The sequence below is a fragment of the Podarcis raffonei genome, chromosome 8, assembly GCF_027172205.1.
Source record: "Podarcis raffonei isolate rPodRaf1 chromosome 8, rPodRaf1.pri, whole genome shotgun sequence".
Lineage (NCBI taxonomy): Eukaryota > Metazoa > Chordata > Lepidosauria > Squamata > Lacertidae > Podarcis > Podarcis raffonei.
Window position 1 is genome coordinate 1,288,716 of NC_070609.1, and position 22,735 is coordinate 1,311,450.

At 47.2% G+C, this 22,735-nt stretch overlaps 2 protein-coding genes across 7 annotated transcripts in view; both read right to left on the reverse strand.

The window, feature by feature from the left end:
• Nucleotides 1-22,735, reverse strand: part of LOC128420151 (zinc finger protein 665-like) — a 90,308-nt gene that overhangs the window by 47,433 nt on the left and 20,140 nt on the right. The window contains exon 1 of one of the 2 annotated variants that reach the window (XM_053401654.1): nucleotides 7,510-7,663. The exons of the other annotated variant lie outside the window; for it this stretch is intronic. The gene's annotated coding sequence lies outside the window, so the exon portion shown is untranslated. Of the gene's footprint in view, nucleotides 1-7,509; nucleotides 7,664-22,735 lie in introns of those variants that run through there. 2 annotated transcript variants of the gene reach the window in all.
• LOC128420164 (zinc finger protein OZF-like) overlaps nucleotides 1-22,735 on the reverse strand; it is a 44,615-nt gene that overhangs the window by 13,742 nt on the left and 8,138 nt on the right. For 4 of the 5 annotated variants that reach the window (XM_053401688.1, XM_053401685.1, XM_053401684.1 and 1 more), the window contains one exon: nucleotides 3,936-4,062. In XM_053401688.1, the coding sequence (XP_053257663.1) occupies nucleotides 3,936-4,062 (127 nt within the window). Of the gene's footprint in view, nucleotides 1-3,935; nucleotides 4,063-4,381; nucleotides 4,465-5,060; nucleotides 5,143-5,797; nucleotides 6,293-22,735 lie in introns of all 5 variants that reach the window. The other variant, XM_053401686.1, reaches the window with a different exon arrangement.

Here is a 22,735-nt window from a genome sequence, read left to right on the forward strand (position 1 = left end):
CTGAAAAACACATTTTGTATATTGAACAAATGTGTGTAGCAGCTGCCAAATTTAAATTTCTTTACTGGCTAAAAATTTAATGATGATGTGCATCACCTTAAACCAATTTGGATGTTTTCTTAAATTCTCGACATCACAGAATGCAGCAGAAACTTGTCATATCAGTATTATTATTATTATTATTATTATTATTATTATTATTATTTAAGTTTCCTTACACTGGTACCTCAGGTTACATACACAAAGTGGAGGAGAGGGTTGATAGTGATCACTTACCGCTCTGCCTCCTCCTGGATGCAAGAAAAGACTTATTTTGCAACGATAAACTTGAAGCCCCCAGGTCCTCCAACATGGAGTTGAGATACTCACGTATTAGATGGTCCGAAAAGCTGAATGCTGAAACATCTGAAAGGCTATACTCGGACATATTCCTCATGAGAAGAGATAATCTCTTAAACTCACCATGTTCTGAATCTAGAATAATCTTGTTCCAGGATCTGATTTCACTTTTGCAACCCCACCTGACCCAAAAAAATACATGGCGCCAATCTTTATTCCTCAACAAATCCAAACCTTGGTTTGATCAGGAATGTATTGCTACGAAGTGTTCTTTGTTGGATAAGTACAGGAACTACAAATCAGCGAACTTACCCCTGCTTCCTGCGGAATGGTTCGAAGCCAAACGTAAATATAAAGATCTGATTAAAAAGAAAAAGCTTCAGGCCCAAAGGGGGGAGTGGCAACGCTTATTAGAGGCCTCTCGAAGGAAAGACTCAGCCACTTTTTGGAAAATAGTTGCGAAAAGTTGGCAAGACTCCCCGATTGAAATTGATTATACCATACCAGTTGGGATTTGGGAGGCTTACTTCCCATCTTTATATACATCAAATCAACATCTGCAGGCCATGCCCCCAGCTCCGAGTGATATTGGCACCGAATGGCCCCCAGTAGCAACTGAAGAGATCTATAGGCTCATCCAATCCCTTAAACCTGGAAAAGCACCTGGCGTAGACAATATTACACCGGAACTCCATAAGGCTAATGTTGAATGGTGGGCCCCTGTGCTAGCTGCCCTATTTACCAGCATAGATCAATCGGCCACTATCCCTGAGGACTGGGGATTAGCAATCATCATCCCTTTATTCAAGAAAGGGAGCCGATCAGATCCAGCTAATTACAGGCCAATTAGCCTCCTAAGTATCATTAGCAAATTGTACGCTGCCCACCTATGCGACAAATTAGTGGACTGGTTGGAACAAAATCACATTCTTTCAGAAGCACAGGCGGGTTTTAGGGCAAATTGGTCAACCTTAGACCAGTGCCTTGTTCTCCAACATCTTGCGGAGAAATATACATCAAGAAAAGGAGGCTCCCTATACGTGGCCTTTATAGATTTCAAATCTGCTTTTGATTTAATACCGAGGGACAGGCTTTGGGGAAAGCTAAGCGCCGCAAATATAAACAAACGCCTACTGTATCTCATCCACAGTCTATATGAAAATACACGGATCCGGGTAAGGTGTGACCGACAGGGCCACCTATCCAAGGAAATACAAATCTATCAGGGGGTCAGGCAAGGGTGTGTCCTTGCGCCTACTTTATTTAACTTCTATATCAACTCGCTAGTAGGAAATATGGAGAAAGAAAATGCCCATCCCCCCAAATTGGCTGGTACGCCCCTCCCAGTCCTTTTATATGCGGATGACACAGTTTTAATTTCTTTTTCTTGTGTTGGATTAAGAAAACTTTTGAGATCTTTTACCAAATACTGCAGCATCGAACAACAATTAACTACAACAAATCCAAAGTCATGGTGTTCTCTAAAAAAAGGAGGAGGCACAAATGGAGAATAGACAATCGCTCAATAGAACAGGTAGCAACCTTTAAATACCTGGGTGTAACCTTCCAGGAAAGGGGCTCCTGGCGCTTTCAGATTAATAATACTATTGCAAATGCAGAAAGATCTACCAAAGCGTTAATAAGATTCTTCTATGGGAAAGGGGGCCAACACATACCGGCAGCCTCCCAGGTCTTTGCTGCCAAAATACTATCACTATTGTTATATGGATCCCAGATCTGCAGCTTTAAAAACCTTACTCTCTTAGAGGCATTCCAAACTAAGTTTTTCCGCTGCCTGCTGGGGATCCCCTCTTGTGTATCCAACATAGTGGTCCGTTTGGAGGTTGGGCAAATTCCTATCAGTACTCGGATATGGATATTGAAGATCCATTATTGGCTAAAGCTTATTTTCTTCCCGGTTGGGCTGGCACCTTTAACCTTACTAGATACCTACCAATCCAGATGGAAAGCTACACTGCTGGAAAAGCTTAAAGGTTTGGGGATCCCACAGCAGACCCTGATAGCGACAGGCTTCGAGAAAGCTAGGACTACAATTCGCCAGCGTATCTGGGACGTAGAATTACAATGCCATATGAGCGAAATGGTCAAACATCCAGCAATAAGGGACCATGGGAGAGGTTTCTCTCCAGCTAATTATCCGTCAGGTCTTCAGGTACCCAAATACAGATGGTCTTTTACCCTCGCCAGATTTAACGTTCTCCCTTCTGCCTTACTTCAGGGCAGATTTGAGGGTAAACCATACACAGCACGGGTCTGCCCTTGTGGCTCGTTGGAAGTTGAAACTGTTTCACATGTATTATTACGTTGTCGTCTTTATGAGGACATACGTTTGACTTTTATTACACCTGTTTTGCAAAAGTCCAGGAAAGAATCGGAATACCATAGTTTAAAACTACTGCTAGAGGACAAGAATCCCAAGACTACATTAAATGTAGCTAAATTCTGTGCGTCTGCAATCAATCGCAGGAAGCAAGTGGTATCCCATAATGTCCAAACCCCTAAATGTTAAATGCAGGGGGCACGCTAACAATTAATTTTAATTTTTATATTTAAACCCTTGTTATATTCATATTGTCCCTTGTATTTCTGATATTTTTTATGATCTGTGATACTGTGTGTGTTGACGCTGGTCTGTGACCGTATTAATAAATTCATTCATTCATTCATACGCTTCAGGTTACAGACTCCGCTAACCAAAAATGGCACCTCAGGTTAAGAACTTTGCTCAGGATGAGAACAGAAATCGTGCTCTGGCAGTGCAGTGGCAGCAGGAGGCCCCATGAGCTAAAGTGGTGCTTCAGGTTAAGAACAGTTTCAGGTTAAGAACGGACCTCCGGAACGAATTAAGTTCTTTACCCGAAGTACCACTGTACTTAAATGTTACATTATTGTGAGAAGTTACAGGGGACGAGGCAGGGGGCCTTCTCGGTAGGGGAAGCCACCCTGTGGAACGCCCTCCCATCAGATGTCAAGGAAATAACCATGCAACTTTTAGAGGACTTCTGAAGGCACCTCTGTATTGGGAAGTTTTTAATGTTTGATGTATTATTATGTTTTTCTATTTGTTGGAAGTTGCCCAGAGTGGCTGGGGCAACCCAGTCAGATGGGCAAGGTAAAAATAATAAAATTATCATTATTGTTACTACAGGGTTCACTGCCTGAGATTCATAAGGCCTGGCTCTGTTTTGGGATGGAGTTTGTTCGGTTCAGTCGTGGAATCTGTGTCATCTCCAATGTCAAGCGACTCTTTGGTCAACCAGAGAGAGACAAGCAAGAACTAAAGCAGGAAACGTAACTGAAGCTACTTCAACACCTCAAATCACTCTGAATCCTACATTTAAGAAGGCCTGGGCAGTTCAGACAGCCTGATCATGGTTTTAAATGACAGAACTGGAGGAAGAATATTCACAGGGAAAACAATCAATAGCCATCCATCCAAGGTTTGCTGTGGGAGTGTTAACATCCCAGGTGCTGTGGGTGGCGCTGTTGAGCCCCATCGAAATATCAGAGGTTCATCATCTAGAGAGATGTCTTGAATTACAAAACAGATAGGATGATCCAATAGGGAGCCTTACCGAGAGAGTCCAAGATCCCACGACTCTCCTCCATGACTTCCTTATGGAGAGCTCTCTGGTCAGGATCCAGCAACGCCCACTCCTCGTCTGTGAAATGGACAGCCACATCTTCAAAGCACACTGGACCCTAACAGAACAGGAAAAAGGCTGTCCTCTTAGAGAACATTCACTTGGCTCTGTTGTTTTCTACAGCGGCCAGACCCCTCTCTGCCTTCCTCATCCCTCTCTCCTGCTGCAGCTTCTGCCTCGGAGTCTGGGCTGCTCTCTGCCACAGACTCCCTCTGCTCCCTCAGCCCTCTTCCCTCTCCAGCTTCAGACACCTCCTCCTCCTCCTCCTCCCAGTCGGCTCCCTCTTCTCTGGCTCCTCCCACCATTCCTCTGCATCCAACTGTGTCCAGCCAGTCTGCATCCCAGCGCTCCTTCCCCACAAGGCTCCTTCCCCCTACCTGATCTGGGTCCACAGCTGCTGCCTCCCCTCCACCACCATGAAAAGATGAAGGAGCAGGTCTTGGTGGCATCATTCCGTCTCCTGGGAGAGAAAATGTAAGTGGGAAACTGCAAGTGCATCTCTAAGTACAGATGGGGCTTGTCAAAGTCTCCCCTGCTAGCTTCCGGTTCCGCTCTGCTTTAATGGAGGCAGCGGGAGATCGTTGGCAAATGAAAAACAAGGATGACTGAGGGTAATTCTCCTTGCAAGTTTCCCCCAGGGACAGGGGGGAACGGGCTTCACTCCCAGTTCATCTTGGTACCAGGTTCCGGCTCCGGCATGGATTGCGGGAGGCAGGGAGGCGCTGAGTGCAAAAGCCCTTCTCCTGCCGAAAACCCTCCTTTGCAGCCATTAAGAAGCAGAGGTTCTCCTGTCAATCAGAGCTCAATTTGGACTAATGTACAGACGTTGCTGGAAGAGATAATAAACCGTGGAATTGAACCAGCTGCAGTAAAAGTCTCCCCTGCTGAGTACATTTGGACATTTGTACCCATTTCATATATTAGTTGTGCAAAAATACATCTCTCCCCCTCTGGGCTCCAGGTGTCTTCCCCCAAAAGATGCAAAGAAATCACAGATTAGTTTTGAAACCAAGAGAATGTGACAGAACGGGGGAGAAAACACTCCTTCCTCCTTACCCAGAGGCCTCACTCTGGCGTCCAGCGGAGTCTTCTCTGCCTCAGAAGAATCAAGACCCATTTCTGCCAAAAGATCCTTCCTCTGAAAGAGCAACAAGGATTCAAAACAGAGAATGGGGAGAAGGGTTAGAGAAGGAATGGCAGAGGCAAGCGCTTTCGGGGGACAGAGGTGAAAGCTGCTTCCTGCTTCTGCTAGACTGGTGTCTGGGGTTGGCTGCCAGGACCATGAAACGTTGGTCCTCAAGGATCTTCACTGCTCCCAGAACGTTTCCCAGCACAATTCAAAGTGTTGGTGCTGAACCTTAAAGCCCTAAACGGCCTGAAAGGCCCACTATACCCAAAGGAGCGTCTCCATGAACTGAGGTCCAGTTCCGAGGGTCTTCTGCTGATTCCCTCACTGTGGTAAGTGAAGTTACAGGGAACCAGGCAGAAGACCTTCTCCACAGTGGCCCCACCCTGGGGAATGCCCTCCCATCAGGTGAGAAGGAGATAAAAAACTGCATAACTTTTAGAAGACACCTGATGCCTTCTTATGCTTTTATATGTGCTGGAAGGCACCCAGCCACATGGGTGTGGTATTAATAATAAGAAGAAGAGGAAGAAGAGCAAGAAGGAGAAGGAGAAGATCTGTTCCTAGATGCTTTCCAAAAAAGGATGGGCCATTAGGAAATGATTTGGGAATACTCTCCCTCCTCTTTGGAGCCCCTGGGGAGTATCCAGAGGAAAGTCTCTCTCACCTGCTGCTCTGCCTGCTTCCTCTCCTCTGCCTGACTCAGGAGGAAACCTTCGACCAGAGCCACTGCCTGGGAACTGGTCTCCGCTCCGCATTCCCTCACCCAGTTCTCCATGTCCTCTGGAAGGACAGCCAGGAACTGCTCCAAGATCACCAGGTCCAACATCTCAGCTTTCGTGTGCCTTTCTGGCTTCAGCCACTGATGGTCAAGGTGGTAGAGTTGGCTGCAAACCTCTCGGGGTCCTTTGGCCTCCTGGTAGCAGAACTGCCTGAGCTGCTGGCTCTGCACCTCTGAGCAAGGGGTGTCCTCCTCACCCAGGATCTTCTGCATGGAGTCTTCATGGAATCCCCCACTACTCCCCGTTTCCAGGGCGTGGCCTCTTCCTGCTTCAGGGCCAGCTGAGTCTTGCTCATCCATCTAGGCTCTCCGGAAGTCTCCAAGAGATCAGAAGGAGTCCCTTCGTCCTCTGCCAAGTTCTAGTGCAAGGCGCAACAAATCCTACAAATCAAACACATTCTTCTATTGTAAGATCAAAGCAAAGCCAAGAGAAGAAGAAAGTTCTCTGAGGAATCGTGGGGAGAGAAGGAGGAGGAAGAAGTCATAACTGTGAATGACAAGTGAGTCATTTATATGACGTGTAATAATGTCCCTCTTAATATCCTTCTCCCTCATAATAATGTCCCTCTTAATACACTTCTCCCTCATAATTATGTCCCTCTTAATACGCTTCTCCCTCATAATTATGTCCCTCTTAATATACTTCTCCCTCATAATAATGTCCCTCTTAATACACTTCTCCCTCATAATAATGTCCCTCTTAATATCCTTCTCCCTCATAATTATGTCCCTCTTAATACACTTCTCCCTCATAATTATGTCCCTCTTAATATACTTCTCCCTCATAATAATGTCCCTCTTAATATCCTTCTCCCTCATAATTATGTCCCTCTTAATATACTTCTCCCTCACAATTACGTCCCTCTTAATATCCTTCTCCCTCATAATAATGTCCCTCTTAATACACTTCTCCCTCATGTCCCTCTTAATATCCTTCTCCCTCATAATAATGTCCCTCTTAATACACTTCTCCCTCATAATAATGTCCCTCTTAATATACTTCTCCCTCATGTCCCTCTTAATATCCTTCTCCCTCACAATAATGTCCCTCTTAATATCCTTCTCCCTCATAATTATGTCCCTCTTAATATACTTCTCCCTCATAATAATGTCCCTCTTAATATCCTTCTCCCTCACAATAATGTCCCTCTTAATATCCTTCTCCCTCATAATTATGTCCCTCTTAATATACTTCTCCCTCATAATTATGTCCCTCTTAATATACTTCTCCCTCATAATAATGTCCCTCTTAATATCCTTCTCCCTCATAATAATGTCCCTCTTAATGTCCTTCTCCCTCATAATAATGTCCCTCTTAATACACTTCTCCCTCATAATAATGTCCCTCTTAATACACTTCTCCCTCATGTCCCTGTTAATGTCCTTCTCCCTCACAATTATGTCCCTCCTAATGTCCTTCTCCCTCATAATTATGTCCCTCCTAATGTCCTTCTCCCTCCTCACTGTCTTCCAGTCCCACCTCCCTGGCCAGGGCCTGAGGTCCCTCTGCTCCCTCCCGGACCCCCAGCCTCTCTTCCCTCCCCTTCCCGCCTCCCGGGGCAGGGAGTTCCCCAGGCTTCCCCCGAGAGGAGACCCACCAGAGCCCGGCAGGCGAAGGCGAGGCCGCTCTGGCCCAGGAGACCCTCTGGCCGGAAGGGACGTCAGAGGGGAGGAGGAGCGGCCCGCCTTCCTTTCCTGTCCTCTCTAGGAAGCCAGCTCGGCGCCCCTTAACCCTTCTCTCTCCCTGCGGAGGAGCCCGGAGCGTCGCGCAGGCGCAGAGCTTCCCCTTCCGGGGGGGGGGCAGGGAGGGAGCCGGACCCAGAACCCGGGACTGGGCGCGTGTGCGTGTGAAGGGGGAACCCGTGTCCGGGAGGAGGAGCCCGTCTCTCTGCCTGGAGCTGCGAAGGGGCGTCTGGGCGGGGGAGAGGGGGGTCTTGGGGGGGCCAGATGGGGGACCCGGGGGTGTCTCTTCTCCGGGGGGGGGCGAGTCTCTCTTGGGGGCCCAGCAAGAGGGGGTCCCGGGGGGGCTGGAGGGGGGAGACATTGCCAGACATGGCTGGGGGGGCCATTCTGTGTTGTCCCATCTGCTGCTTTGTGTCTGTATTTCAGCCATCAAGATCCTATGTTCTTCTCTGTTAGCGAAGTCGCCTTGGAAGCAACACAGGAGCAGCCAAGGGGGTTTTCCTAGGAAGCCTTTTATTCCCCCTCTGGTGACATTGTTATAAGTTTGTGGGTGCCCAAGCCCCGTAAAATACCTCAATTTCATAAATGTTGGAATTGGATTTGGACTTGGGTTGCCAACACCGGGGGCCAGACCCGTGTGGATTAAACGGTGTGTTTGACGCTCCTCATCCTCTGGAATCAGCGTGTCTTCACAGCTCCTTCAACCAGGCAAGGAAGGACGCCTGGATCCAGAATTGGCCCCCACAGTCACTGAGGGCCTCATGGTTGAAACCGTGTTTAGGGAAGACAGTCTTACTCAGCTAGGAGGGACGCCAGAGAAGAAGGGTTGCCATGTGTCCTCTTTTCCCAGGACACGTCCTCTTTTTCAGGGGTAAAATTTCTGTCCAGGTGGATTTTTTTGTCAAAATGTCTCTGGCCAGACGTTCTGGAGGAGACATAACTGGGGGTGGAAGACTTGCTTTCCTCTTCTCTTCTCCTGCCCCCCTCAGCAAAACATCTCACAGCTTCTCTAGCCTACCTATAGTAGGAGTATTGAAAGTGAGAGTCATCATCGCGTCCTCGTTTTTGCTCCTCACAATCTGCCCATCCTCCCAGAGAAGGGCAACCAAGGAGATGAAGACTCCGTCCTCTTCCTTGTGAAGGCAGGTTGCTCTTGCTCCTTGTCCGCCTTCCAAAATGAAGAACAGAATCCTAAAGTTGTTAGGGACCCCAAGGTCCATCTAGGCCAGGGGAGGCAACCTAAGGCCCGGGGGCCGGATGTGGCCCAATCACCTTCTCAATCCGGCCCCCGGACGGTCCGGGAATCAGCGTGTTTTTACATGAGCAGAATGTGTCCTGTTACTTAAAATGCATCTCTGGGTTATTTGTGGGGCATAGGAATTCGTTCATCCCCCCCCCAAAAAAATATAGTCCAGCCCCCCACATGGTCTGAGGGACGGTGGACCGGCCCCCGGCTGGAAAAGCTTGCTGACCCCGGATCTAGGGCTGTTTTTAAATGTCCCAATGCTGCCTGGCACTGGTCCCTCCAAATGCTCTTGTCTGGCTGGTCTTTCTTCTCCCAGTCATGTCAAGGAGCAGCATGGGGGCTAAAAGGAGGAATAAATGGAGGACAATATCCCTGTCCCCCCAGAAAAGCTCTTCTTTCTCTTTTTGTGGAGGGTCCAGGCCCCTCTTGAAGGACCTTTGCCTTGCTCCAATCAGGTTGTAGATTTCCACCCCTTGGGACGGGACCGAAATATTTGACTTGCCTCATTTTGAAAACTGGCATTTTGAAGCTTGGACCGTTAGGCCTGCACACCATCACCTTTTACATACTTTATATTTGCTGAGGTAAAATCTCCACCCCCAACATTGCTTGCGGCAGTTCTGCCCTCGCCTTAATCTCCTCCATTTTTAAAGGAAACCTCTCTTTTTCATGGGCCATCTTGGCCTGCCTGTCTCTTTCTTCTTGGGCTCCTCTCTCTCTCTCTCTCTCTCTCTCTCTCTCTCTCTCTCTCTCTCTGCTAGATGAAGGGCAGCTGCCATTCTGGCCTCTTCTCTTTCTTTCTCTGCTTCCACCTTAGACAATTCCAATCTTAGCCTCATCATCTCTAACTCAATATATTAGGATTCTCCTCAGGCGCAGCAGCTGGGTCATCCTGAGTCTCTCTGGCTTGGCGCTTGCTGGTCATTTTCTGACAGGATTTTTTTCTCTTTTTAATCAAAGAACTTCACTCCTTTATTAAACTGGTTGTTCTGTGTCCCTGGGTACGTTTCTGTGTGGGATTTTACTTCGTATCACGGCTCTTCCACCCCCCCCCGGCACCCTTGGGCCTGCCCTTCAGGGCTGTCGTTTTGAGACCCGCTTCCTCCCTGGGTTGCTTTTTCTGGAAGGGACTGAGCATTACTGCTCCCCCTAAGTCTCCTTTGATTTCATCTCCCAAGGTAGAGACTTCAGTTACTGTTTTCTTTTTTCTTTTTTAAATAATATTTATTAAGATTTGAAAGGTTACAAAAAGGAAAAAGGAAAAATAAAAAAACAGCATATTAAGCAAAAACAGAACATCACATCACAATACGGGGAAAAAAAGAAGAGGGGAAAAAATACAATAAATCTTTCCATAACTTATCTTTCATTTACTTATTTCCTTGACCTCCTCACACCTCCCTTTTTTGCATTCTAGTTCAGTTAGCTATTTCAGCAAATCCTTTCCATCTTTTCCAGTTTTTGTCCTATATTTTATCTTAATATAATGTAACTTTACCTTCCCTCCTTTCACCATTTAACAATCTGTTTTTTCTTAATCCTTTATAGCATTTCTGCTAAAACCACATTACTTCATTCCAACATCCATCTAACATTCCTTAATTTTACAATGTTTCTGTAAATAAACTTTAAATTTCTTCCAATCTTCTTCCACCGACTCTTCTCCCAGGTCTCGGATTCTGCCAGTTATTTCCGCCAGTTCCATGTAGTCCATCACCTTCATCTGCCATTCTTCCAGGGTGGGTAGATCTTGTGTCTTCCAATACTTCGAAATGAGTATTCTTGCTGCTGTTGTGGCATACATAAAGAAAGTTCTATCCTTTTTTGGCACCAATTGGGCAACCATGCCCAGGAGAAAAGCCTCTGGTTTCTTCAGGAAGGTATATTTAAATACCTTTTTCATTTCATTATAAATCATCTCCCAGAATGTCTTAATCTTTGGGCACGTCCACCAAAGGTGAAAAAATGTACCTTCAGTCCCTTTACATTTCCAGCATTTATTATCGGGCAAGTGATATATTTTTGCAAGCTTGACTGGTGTCATGTACCACCTGTAGATCATTTTCATTATATTCTCTCTTAAGGCATTACGTGCCGTAAACTTCATACCTGTGGTCCATAACTGTTCCCAGTCAGCCATCATAATATTATGTCCTACATCTAGTGCCCATTTAATCATAGTTGATTTCACCGTTTCATCCTGGGTATTCCATTTCAACAGCAAGTTATACATTCTTGACAAGTTCTTAGTTTTGGGATCTAACAGTTCTGTTTCCAGTTTTGATTTTCCCACCTGGAAGCCAATTTTTTTATCCAAATTTTTATCCATCTTTGTATGTTATCCAGACATTAAACAGTGCTTTCCTGACAATATGGTTTTTAAACGCTTTATGTGCTTTAACCTTATCATACCACAAATATGCATGCCACCCAAATACGTTGTTAAAACCTTCTAGGTCCAGCACGTCAGTATTTTCAAGAAGCAGCCATTCTCTCAGCCAGCAAAACGCGGCTGATTCATAATAAAGTTTAAAGTCTGGCAGGACAAATCCACCTCTTTCTTTGGCATCGGTTATTATCTTAAATTTTATTCGAGGCTTCTTGCCCTGCCAGACAAATCTAGAAATATCTCTCTGCCACTTCTTGAAACAATCCATTTTATGGATTGTTTGCAATGTTTGAAACAAAAACGGCATCCTTGGCAGTACATTCATTTTTATCACAGCAATTCGGCCTAGCAATGATAACTTCAGATTTGACCATATTTCTAAATCCTTTTTCACTTCCATCCAGCATTTTTCATAGTTATCCTTAAATAAATTCACATTCCTGGCAGTCATATTGACCCCTAGGTATTTCACTTTCTTAACCAATGTTAATCCTGTCTCCTTCTGAAACCTCTCTCTTTCAATCACTGTTAGATTTTTCTCTAAAACCTTAGTTTTCATCTTGTTCAGTATAAAACCCGCCACCTGGCCAAATTCTTGAATCAGTTCCAGTACTCTTTTGGTACTAGATTCTGGCACCTGTAATGTCAATACCAAATCATCGGCAAATGCTTTCAATTTGTACTGTTTAGCTCCGACTTGTATACCTTTAACCATTTGGTCCCTCCTAATCATGTTTAAGAGAACCTCCAAGACCGATATAAAAAGCAATGGAGAGATTGGGCAACCCTGTCATGTTCCTTTCTCTATCTTAAATTCTTCCGTCACTACATTATTCACAATTAATTTAGCCTTTTGTTCTGAGTAAATTGCAAATACCATTTCCAAAACCTTGACCAACCCCCATCCCCTGTAAATTCTTCTTCATAAAACTCGTGGAAATATTGTCAAAGGTTTTCTCCGCATCCACAAATATCAAAACTGCTTTAGTATTTATATTCACTTGTAGTTTTTCTAGAATATTAATTATGTTCCTCGTTTTGTCAGACAAGTGTCTGCCCAGAATAATAATAATAATAATAATAATAATAATAATAATAATAATAAAAAATTTTATTTATATCCCGCCCTCCCCAGCCAAAGCCGGGCTCAGGGCGGCTAACAACAATAAAACAATACAAAAGTACAACACAAACAACACTCTAAAATCATTCATTATATAAATTCAAGCCACTGGCCACCATTGGGCCAGAGCTCCACGAAGATTGCCGAGGGAGGGAGTCAGGCTGTGCCCTGGCCAAAGGCCTGTTGGAACAGCTCTGTCTTGCAGGCCCTGCGGAAAGATGTCAAGTCCCGCAGGGCCCTAGTCTCTTGTGACAGAGTGTTCCACCAGGTCGGAGCCACAGCCGAAAAAGCCCTGGCTCTAGTTGAGGCCAGCCTAACTTCTCTGTGGCCTGGGACCTTCAAGATGTTTTTATTTGAAGACCGTAAGTTTCTCTGTGGGGCATACCAGGAGAGGCGGTCCCGTAGGTACAAGGGTCCTAGGCCGTATAGGGCTTTAAAGGTTAAAACCAGCACCTTAAACCTGATCCTGTACTCCACCGGGAGCCAGTGCAGTTGATATAGCACCAGATGAATGTGATCTCGCAGCGAAGACACCGTAAGGAGTCTCGCTGCAGCATTCTGCACCCGCTGGAGTTTCTGGGTCAGTCTTAAGGGCAGCCCCACGTAGAGCGAGTTACAATAATCCAGTCTGGAGGTGACCGTCGCGTGGATCACAGTGGCTAGGTCAGGGCGAGAGAGATAAGGAGCCAACTGCTTAGCTTGGCGGAGATGGAAAAATGCCGCCTTTGTTATAGCTGCAATCTGTGCCTCCATGGAAAGGGAGGTGTCGAAGATTACACCCAAACTCTTAACGGACGGTGCTGGCACTAACTGCGCCCCCGCAAGAGATGGGAGTTGTCCCCCCAATCCCATATCGTCCCGTCCCAGCCACAGGACCTCTGTCTTCGAAGGATTTAGCTTCAACCGGCTCCCACGTAACCATCCAGCCACAGCTTCGAGACATCTGGTCAGTGTGTCTGGGGCCGAGTCAGGATGGCCATCCATCAACAGATAGAGTTGGGTGTCATTGGCATACTGATGGCAACCCAGCCCAAAACTCCAGACAAGCTGGGCGAGGGGGCACATAAAGATGTTGAAAAGCATTGGGGAGAGTATCGCACCCTGAGGCACTCCACACACCAAGGAGTGGCGCGATGACAATTCCCCCCCAAGCGCCACCCTCTGTCCCCGACCAGAGAGAAACGAGCGCAGCCATTGAAGGACTGTGCCCTGGATCCCCACGTCGGCAAGGCGGTGGTCCAGAAGTTCGTGGACTTCCGGGTTGGCGCCATTGTTTAATGGCGGATTCCCTCCGAGCTCCGGAGGGAATCGGCTCCGTAGCGTCTGGGTCTGGCCGCTGCGGCGAAGCGGGGACCCTTAAAATCACAGGCGCGGATGCCTGTGAACACAGAGACTCGGCGGGCACCATTTGCGCCCCCCCAATCCGCGACGGAGCCTTTTTAAAGGCTTCGGAACGGAGGCAGGGTGAGGCGTGGTGCTGAGAGTACTCCCTCGCCTACGGAGTGAAGCCGCAAGCCATAGACAGAGAGCGCCAACTTCTTCCAAGATCGACTGGACTCTAAAATATAAACCCGTGAGTAATACGGAGATTGGGACTTTATAAAAAATTTAATTCTGGATTTGGAACGAGCGGGAAGGGGCTAAAAAGGAAGTCACCCCCCCCTCTTTGTAAACAATTTAAAGCAAAGGACCGGGCAGCTAAGGTCGAAAGAATCTGCTTCTTGTTTTTTAATGAAAAGATTTTGACTTCACGGTTTTGACACTATAAGAAGATTTACTGGAGGATAAAAAGAACTTGGGGACTGAAATTTTACCCCCCCCCCGAGACCCGGGAACGCCCTATGAGAAAGCCTGGTGTATGGAAGATTTTGACAGCTGTCAAGTGAGCTGTTAGTCAGCTAGTTGTCAGCTGGAAAAAGAAAACATTGTTTCTGCTGTTTCTGCTGGTTTATCTGGTACAACTTTGTTGGAAAACAAGGAGGGCTGATACAAAATAACTGGACTTTTGGTTTTGAGCTGAAAGGAACATTAAGGAACTAAAATCCCCCTAGAGGGGTAATAGGGACACTACACTACAAAAATGACTGGAGTATGTAAATTCCAAGCAGAACTAGACAGAGTTTTCGTTCTCTTGGGAAACTTGAAAGATGAATACAATGCTTTGTCTACAAACGTATCACTACTACACTGGACAGTAAACAACAGCTTGGAGCCTGATAAGGACTGGAAACAGGAAGCCTATTTAACTGAACAAATAAATGAAACTGAAAGCGTAGAAACGATGGAGCAATGTGTTGTTTTTGAAGAAAATGAAGGAGGAGCAGGAGATTTGCAGGAGTTAAAGGAGAGTTACAACATGAGGCCTGACATGATGACAAAAAAGGACAATAAAAATTGGATGTGGAAAGCCTGGTCTGAATGGGAATCTGGAAAATGGAAAGATCTCCTCGGGAGGAGACCTGAAGACCTGAGGATTACAAATTGGTTGAAGGTGAAAGCTGGAGCTTTGGGGACATTTGGATCTGTAAGAAATTGGAAACAAGAGTTGGAGCACCCCATAGGCTTTGCTTTTAAGTATGGAGGACTGGCTGGAAGCAACATGGATTCTGTTGGGCCGGAGCCCCTCCGAGACTTGGGGCTTAACATTAAGGACCATCAAAGAGACCGGCGGAAAGGAACTGAGAGAGATATAAGGGCCTCGGACGTGAGATCTCCAGGCTAAATAAATAACATAAAGACTGATGGACATTGGTTGGGGTCTGGAACCGGGAAAAGGGTGGGTGGAGGTTGGGAATCCAAAGGGTGTATAAGGATAATTTGCTTTTTATATTTAGTTAATGGCAAGGAAATTGGGTAAATCGTGGAAGGGAAATGTCGGTCGACTTTAGGAAAAAGATTTAAGAATAATTAATGGGGTATAAGTATTGATGTGTGTCTTTAATAAGGTAAAATTGGTTTTTTCTTTTTAAATTAATTGAAAATAAGATTGTTAAAAATAAATTGAGGAAATGGAAAAAAGAAGGAAAGTAAAACAATAGTAAGTTAGAATAAATGTATAAGTTAAGGTAAAGAAATAAGTTAAGGACTTGCTGAACTGACAATTTAAATGGGAATACAAGAAGGGGAGGTGTGAGGAGGTCTGAGAAATAAGGTTAAGAACAATAAGCATCAGAAACTTTTATGTGTTTTTATTGTTGTTTAGTTTTGAATATTATGTATTTTTGTGTTGTTGTTTTTTTCTCTCTTGTTTTGTTTATTTCTTGTTCTTGTTTGTTGTGTGTTTTTTGAAAATCCTAATAAATATTTAATTAAAAAAAAAAAAAACAGAAGTTCGTGATCGACCATGTCGAAAGCTGCTGACAGATCTAGAAGAATCAGCAGCCCCAACCCGCCTCGATCCAGCTGTCTACGAAGATCATCTGTTAGGGCAACCAGAGCTGTCTCGGTCCCATGACCAGCGCGGAAGCCAGACTGGAATGGATCCAGAGCCGATGTTTCATCCAGAAACCCACCAAGCTGTTCAGCAACCGCTCTCTCAATCACCTTACCCAGGAACGGAAGATTCGAAACCGGGCGGTAATTGGATAGATCTAAAGGATCTAATGATGTTTTCTTTAAGAGCGGGCGCACCACTGCCTCTTTCAGTTCCCCTGGGAATGTCCCCGTGCCAAGGGACAAATTGATGATATCCCCCAGGAGGGCCCGCACCTCGTCTGGACACGCTCTAATCAGCCAAGACGGGCACGGGTCGAGAGGACAGGTGGTGGGCTTTCCAGCTCGGAGAAGTCTGTCCACATCGGCTGGGGATATCCGGTCAAAGTGGTCCAATACTGGACCTAAGGACAGTCGAGGGGCCTCCAGTTCCTTTATTGTATCCAAATTGGCAGGGAGGTCATGGCGGAGCAACAAGACCTTCTCCGCAAAAAAGCTCGCAAATGCCTCACAGCCGTGTGTCAAATTGTCATTTAAATTTGGCTGTCCTTCAAGGGACGTTAAAGACCTGATTATACTAAATAATTGTGCCGGGCGAGAGCTAGCGGATGCAATGGCAGCCATTGGCTCCGAAGCGCCCTCTCCGATTGCATGGAGCCCGGACAGCCCCGTGGTTTTCTTCGGAGCTGAGGGCGATGAAACAATCGCTGAGACGGCTAGAGCGTCGGTGGCAAAAAACTCACTCCGAATCTGACCGGACACAGGTTAGAGCTCAACTTCGAGCCTACCAAGTGGCGATAGCGACGGCGAAGAAGACTTTCTTCACCGCCTCTATTGCATCTGCAGAAAATAGTAGCAGGAGACTCTTTCAGGTGGTTCGCAATTTAACGGAACCACCTTTACCACCGGGGCCTTGTAAAGACCCCAAGATCTCCTGCAACGATTTTGCAAAGTTTTTTGCAGATAAAATCACTCATATTCGGAAGGAGCTAGACACCACCGTGGGAGCAGGGCTGGGGCGGGAGAGTGCTAGAGCTCTGTCTGGTCAAGTTGCATGGAATCAATTTCAATCCGTTACCCCCGAGGATGTGGACAGGCTGCTTGGACGCGTGAAACCAACCACCTGTCTCCTTGATCCTTGCCCATCCTGGCTAATAAAAGCAAGCCGGGAAGGGCTGGGCGATGGGCTCTGCGGGGTGGTGAATGCTTCCCTCTGTGAGGGAACATTCCCAGATCCGCTGAAAGAAGCGGTCATTAAACCGCTTCTTAAAAAACCATCTTTAGACCCGGCCAGTATGGCCAACTATCGCCCAGTCTCAAATCTTCCATTCTTGGGCAAGGTGATTGAGCGCGTGGTTGCTGAACAACTCCAGGCACGCCTGGAGGATGCGGACCATTTGGATCCCTTCCAATCAGGATTCAGGCCTCATCATGGGACTGAAACTGCCTTGGTCGCGCTGGTTGATGATCTCCGGCGAGCTAGGGACAAAGGTGAGAGTTGTTTCCTGGTTCTGCTGGATCTCTCAGCGGCCTTTGATACAATCGACCATAACATCCTTCTGGACCGTCTAGAGGGGCTGGGAGCTGGGGGCACTGTTATGCAGTGGTTTCGCTCTTTCCTCCTGGGCCGTGTTCAGAAAGTGGTGGTGGGGGATGAGTGTTCAGACCCCTGGGCCCTCACTTGCGGGGTGCCTCAGGGTTCCGTCCTCTCCCCCATGCTTTTTAACATCTATATGAAGCCACTGGGAGAGATCATCAGGGGGTTTGGACTGGGTGTCCATCAATATGCAGATGATACCCAGCTCTACCTCTCTTTCAAATCAGAACCAGTGAAGGCGGTGAAGGTCCTGTGTGAGTGCCTGGAGGCAGTTGGAGGATGGATGGCGGCTAATGGATTGAGGTTGAATCCTGACAAGACAGAAGTACTGTTTTTGGGGGACAGGGGGCGGGCTGGTGTGGAGGACTCCCTGGTCCTGAATGGGGTAACTGTGCCCCTGAAGGACCAGGTGCGCAGCCTGGGAGTCATTCTGGACTCACAGCTGTCCATGGAGGCGCAGGTCAATTCTGTGTCCAGGGCAGCTGTCTACCAACTCCACCTGGTACGCAGGCTGAGACCCTACCTGCCCGCGGACTGTCTCGCCAGAGTGGTGCATGCTCTGGTTATCTCCCGCTTGGACTACTGCAATGCGCTCTACGTGGGGCTACCTTTGAAGGTGACTCGGAAACTACAACTAATCCAGAATGCGGCAGCTAGACTGGTGACTGGGGGCGGCCGCCGAGACCATATAACACCGGTCTTGAAAGACCTACATTGGCTCCCAGTACGTTTCCGAGCACAATTCAAAGTGCTGGTGTTGACCTTTAAAGCCCTAAACGGCCTCGGCCCAGTATACCTGAAGGAGCGTCTCCGCCCCCATCGTTCTGCCCGGATGCTGAGGTCCAGCGCCGAGGGCCTTCTGGCGGTTCCCTCATTGCGAGAAGCAAAGCTACAGGGAACCAGGCAGAGGGCCTTCTCGGTAGTGGCGCCTGCCCTGTGGAACGCCCTCCCATCAGATGTCAAAGCGATAAATAACTACCTGACATTCAGAAGGCATCTTAAGGCAGCCCTGTTCAGGGAAGTTTTTAATCTGTGATATTTTAGTGTATTTTTGGTTTCTATGGAAGCCGCCCAGAGTGGCTGGGGAAACCCAGCCAGATGGGCGGGGTACAAATAATAAATTATTATTATTATTATTATTATAATGGAGGCCGAGAAGTAAGACTTCTTAGCAGCCTTCACCGCCATCTCGTAGGTTTTCATAAAAGCCCTATAAGATGTTCTTGAGACTCCGTCACGGGCACCCCGCCATACTCGCTCTAGCCGTCTGAGGTCCCGCTTCATTTTCCGGAGCTCCTTGGTAAACCAGGGAGCCCGGTTTCTGCGGGGTCGCAGAGGGTGCTTCGGTGCGATCTCATCGATGGCTGGCAGGAGCTGGATATTCCAGCCCTCAACAAGCTCAGTCAATGAGTCGCCAGGGGGAGCAAGGTCCCGCAAGGCTTGGCGGAATCTATCAGGGTCCATCAGCCTCTGTGGGTGAGCCCAAATCGGCTCGCCACCTAAGCAGGGTGGGGGTGGAAAATCAATCCTGGCTTTCAGAGCGTAGTGATCAGACCATGGCACCTTCATCGAAGGAAACATGATCACATCTATACCTACACCAAAGATCAAATCCAGCGTGTGGCCTGCTTGATGTGTGGGGCCCGAAACAAACTGGGAGAGCCCTAGTGTCGCCATGGAAGACACCAGGTCCAGAGCCTGTGAGGAGGGAGTGGCATCAGCATGGATGTTGAAGTCCCCCAATACCAATAGGTTAGGGAACTCCAAGGCCCAGCCGGCCACCGCCTCCAATAGGCCTGACAGGGTGGCTGCTGGTGCGCTAGGTGGCCGGTACACCAGCCAGACAGCCAAGCTCTCCTCGGAGCCCCACACTAGGCCAACACATTCAATGCCGGGGATCGATGGTGATGGTAGAGCCCTGAAAGGACAATCTTCCCGGATTAATAATGCCACCCCTCCCCCCCGGCCCACAGTCCGTGACTGGTGGAGGACGGAGAAACCCGGGGGCGCCATCTCTTGTAAGGTAACTGTTGCCCCTTCGCGCACCCAGGTCTCCATCACACAAGCCAGGTCGACCCCCTGCGAGATAAAGAAATCTCGCAGGTTGGCGGTTTTGTTTTTTTTTTATAATATTTTTTATTACGTTTCTTTCCAAATTTTATGCATTACAAACAAGAAGTTTACAAGAAACCATTTTTTTTTTTTTTAACAAAAATCCCAAATTGGACTTCCCCACCCCTTCCGATTCTGCGTTCTTTATATTAACAATGTCAGCAATTTGTTACCTTATGTCATACCTTATTGTAACTTTTACATGTTATGTATCTATATTCAATGTATTATGTCAAAATTTTTATACCTTTAAAATAAACGTAACATGTTCAATTTCATATTATCTCCTTTTCTCTTTTATCACTTAGTTTACTATTTACTTAATCATAATTGCTAAAGCGTATCATTTTCAAATCATGCACCGTCTTAAGATTCATACAGTTTGTAATACTTTTGCAAGTAGTCTTTAAACTTTTTCCAGTCCACCTCAATTGTTTCTACATCCAAATCTCGGATTCTGCCGGTCAGTTCAGCTATCTCCATGTAGTCCATCAACTGCGTCTGCCATTCCTCCAGCGTGGGTAAATCTTGTGTCTTCCAGTTCTTTGCGATGAGTATTCTTGCTGCTGTACTAGCATACATAAACAAAGTTCTGTCCTTCTTTAACACTTTCTGGTCTACCATGCCCAACAGGAAGGCCTCTGGTTTCTTGGGAAAGGTATACCTAAATACCTTTTTCAACTCATTGTAAATCATTTCCCAGAAAGCCTTAACCTTTGGGCATGTCCACCAGAGGTGAAAGAAAGTCCCCTCTGCTTCCTTACACTTCCAACATTTATTGTCAGACAGGTGATGTATCTTAGCTAACTTGACTGGGGTCATGTACCACCGGTATATCATTTTCATAATGTTTTCCTTCAAGGCCGTACTGGCCGTGAATTTCATTCCGGTGTTCCATAACCTTTCCCAGTCTTCAAACATAATGTTGTGTCCAACATCCTGTGCCCATTTAATCATAGCAGATTTAACTGTCTCATCCTGTAAATTCCACATAAGCAGCAAGTTATACATTCTAGATAACAGCTTTGTCTTTGGTTCTAACAATTCTGTCTCTAGTTTCGACTTTTCCACCTGGAAACCAACTTTTTTGTCCATTTTGAAAACCTCTTGAATTTGAGCATAATGTAGCCAATCTCGCACCCAGGTTGGCGGTTTTGTTGCCTATAGACCTGGCATTGCACAGCACCAGTGACGGAGGTGAGTAATCCTTGCTCGCCCTACCCTCGTCCCTCGGGATGGGGCGCAGATTGGAAGGGGTACGAGCATATCTGTATCTCGATCCCCTTCGCCTATAACATCTGCCCCCACCGCCATACCTCCCTCGCCCCTCCACGGTAGCAATCCCAAGCCTCATAGTAGCCTCCATTGATGGCAATTAATGTTATTCTTTCGCAGCCTAAAACAATAAAACCTTAAAACAATAAAAACAAAAAACAAAACAACCCAGAAAACAATAAAACAATACAAATAAAAACTGCAAAAATTACAAATTCATCAAAATCTAACAAATTCTCAAGCCCACCCAAACATCCATCCCACCCCCATATATAAAAATCTAAAGGGAAAGGAACATTTTAAAACATGTTAAAAAGAACTCTGCACCCCTCCGGGTCCTCCTGGGCAGGAGCAGCATCAGTGGCAACAACCGTCCCTGTGAGGCCCCACCTGGGCCAGATAGTGGCAGGAGCAGTCCTTGTGAGGCTTCAGGCCCCGCCCTGGGCCAGGTGGAAGTGGCAAGAGCAGGGCCCTCAGACACTCACAGGGGAGTCCTCCTGGGCAGCAGAGCAGTCCTTTTGAGGCTTCAGGCCCCGCCCCAGGCCAGATGGTAAGTGGCAAGAGCAGGGCCCTCAGACACTCACAGGGGAGTCCTCCTGGGCAGCAGAGCAGTCCTTTTGAGGCTTCAGGCCCCGCCCCAGGCCAGATGGTAAGTGGCAAGAGCAGGGCCCTCAGACACTCACAGGGGAGTCCTCCTGGGCAGCAGAGCAGTCCTTTTGAGGCTTCAGGCCCCACCCCAGGCCAGATGGTAAGTGGCAGGAAGGAGCAGGGCCCTCAGACATTCACAGGGGAGTCCTCCTGGGCAGCAGAGCAGTCCTTTTGAGGCTTCAGGCCCCGCCCCAGGCCAGATGGTAAGTGGCAAGAGCAGGGCCCTCAGGCACTCACAGGGGAGTCCTCCTGGGCAGCCGAGCAGTCCTTTTGAGGCTTCAGGCCCCACCCCAGGCCAGATGGTAAGTGGCAAGAGCAGGGCCCTCAGACACTCACAGGGGAGTCCTCCTGGGCAGCAGAGCAGTCCTTTTGAGGCTTCAGGCCCCACCCCAGGCCAGATGGTAAGTGGCAAGAGCAGGGCCCTCAGACACTCACAGGGGAGTCCTCCTGGGCAGCCGAGCAGTCTTTATGCAAAAATTTTATAATCAGCATTAAGGAAAGATATGGGGCGGTAGTTCTTAAGCTGTGTCTTCTCAGACACTGTTTTCGGTATAAGTGTGATATATGCTTCCTTCCATGACTCTGGTGCCCTTTTCCCTTCCAATATTTCATTACAAACTTCTTTTAATGGCTGTACTAACCATTCTTTCAGGGATCTATAATATCTTGAGGTCAAACCATCCGGTCCTGGAGATTTGCCCAATTGCATGTTCTGGATGGCCCCTTCTACCTCCTGCTCCGTTATTTTGTAGTTCAACATTACCGTATTTTTCGCTCTATAACACGCACCTGACCATAACACGCACATCGTTTTTAGAGGAGTAAAACAAGGGGAAAAAATTCTGAATGAAACAGTGGATGTATCATTTTTGTGCCTCATGCTGTGGCCACAGACATGTGATCTGATGGTGAGCTTGGGGTAGCCCAATGCAAAAATCCTGAGGATCCATGTGGATCCATGCTTTGTAACCACATTTTTGCTCCACTGCAGCCCCAGGCAACAGTGGGTGCGTGATTTGTTTGGTGCAGGCTGCAGCCATGGACATGCTATGTGATCTGATGGTGAATTTGGGGTGACCCAATGCAAAGATCCTGAGGATCCATGTGGATCCATGCTTTGTAACCACGTTTTTGCACCACTGCAGCCCCAGGCAACAGTGGGTGTGTGATTTGTTTGGTGCAGGCTGCAGCCATGGACATGTAATGTGATCTGATGGTGAATTTGGGGTGACCCAATGCAAAGATCCTGAGGATCCATGTGGATCCATGCTTTGTAACCACGTTTTTGCACCACTGCAGCCCCAGGCAACAGTGGGTGC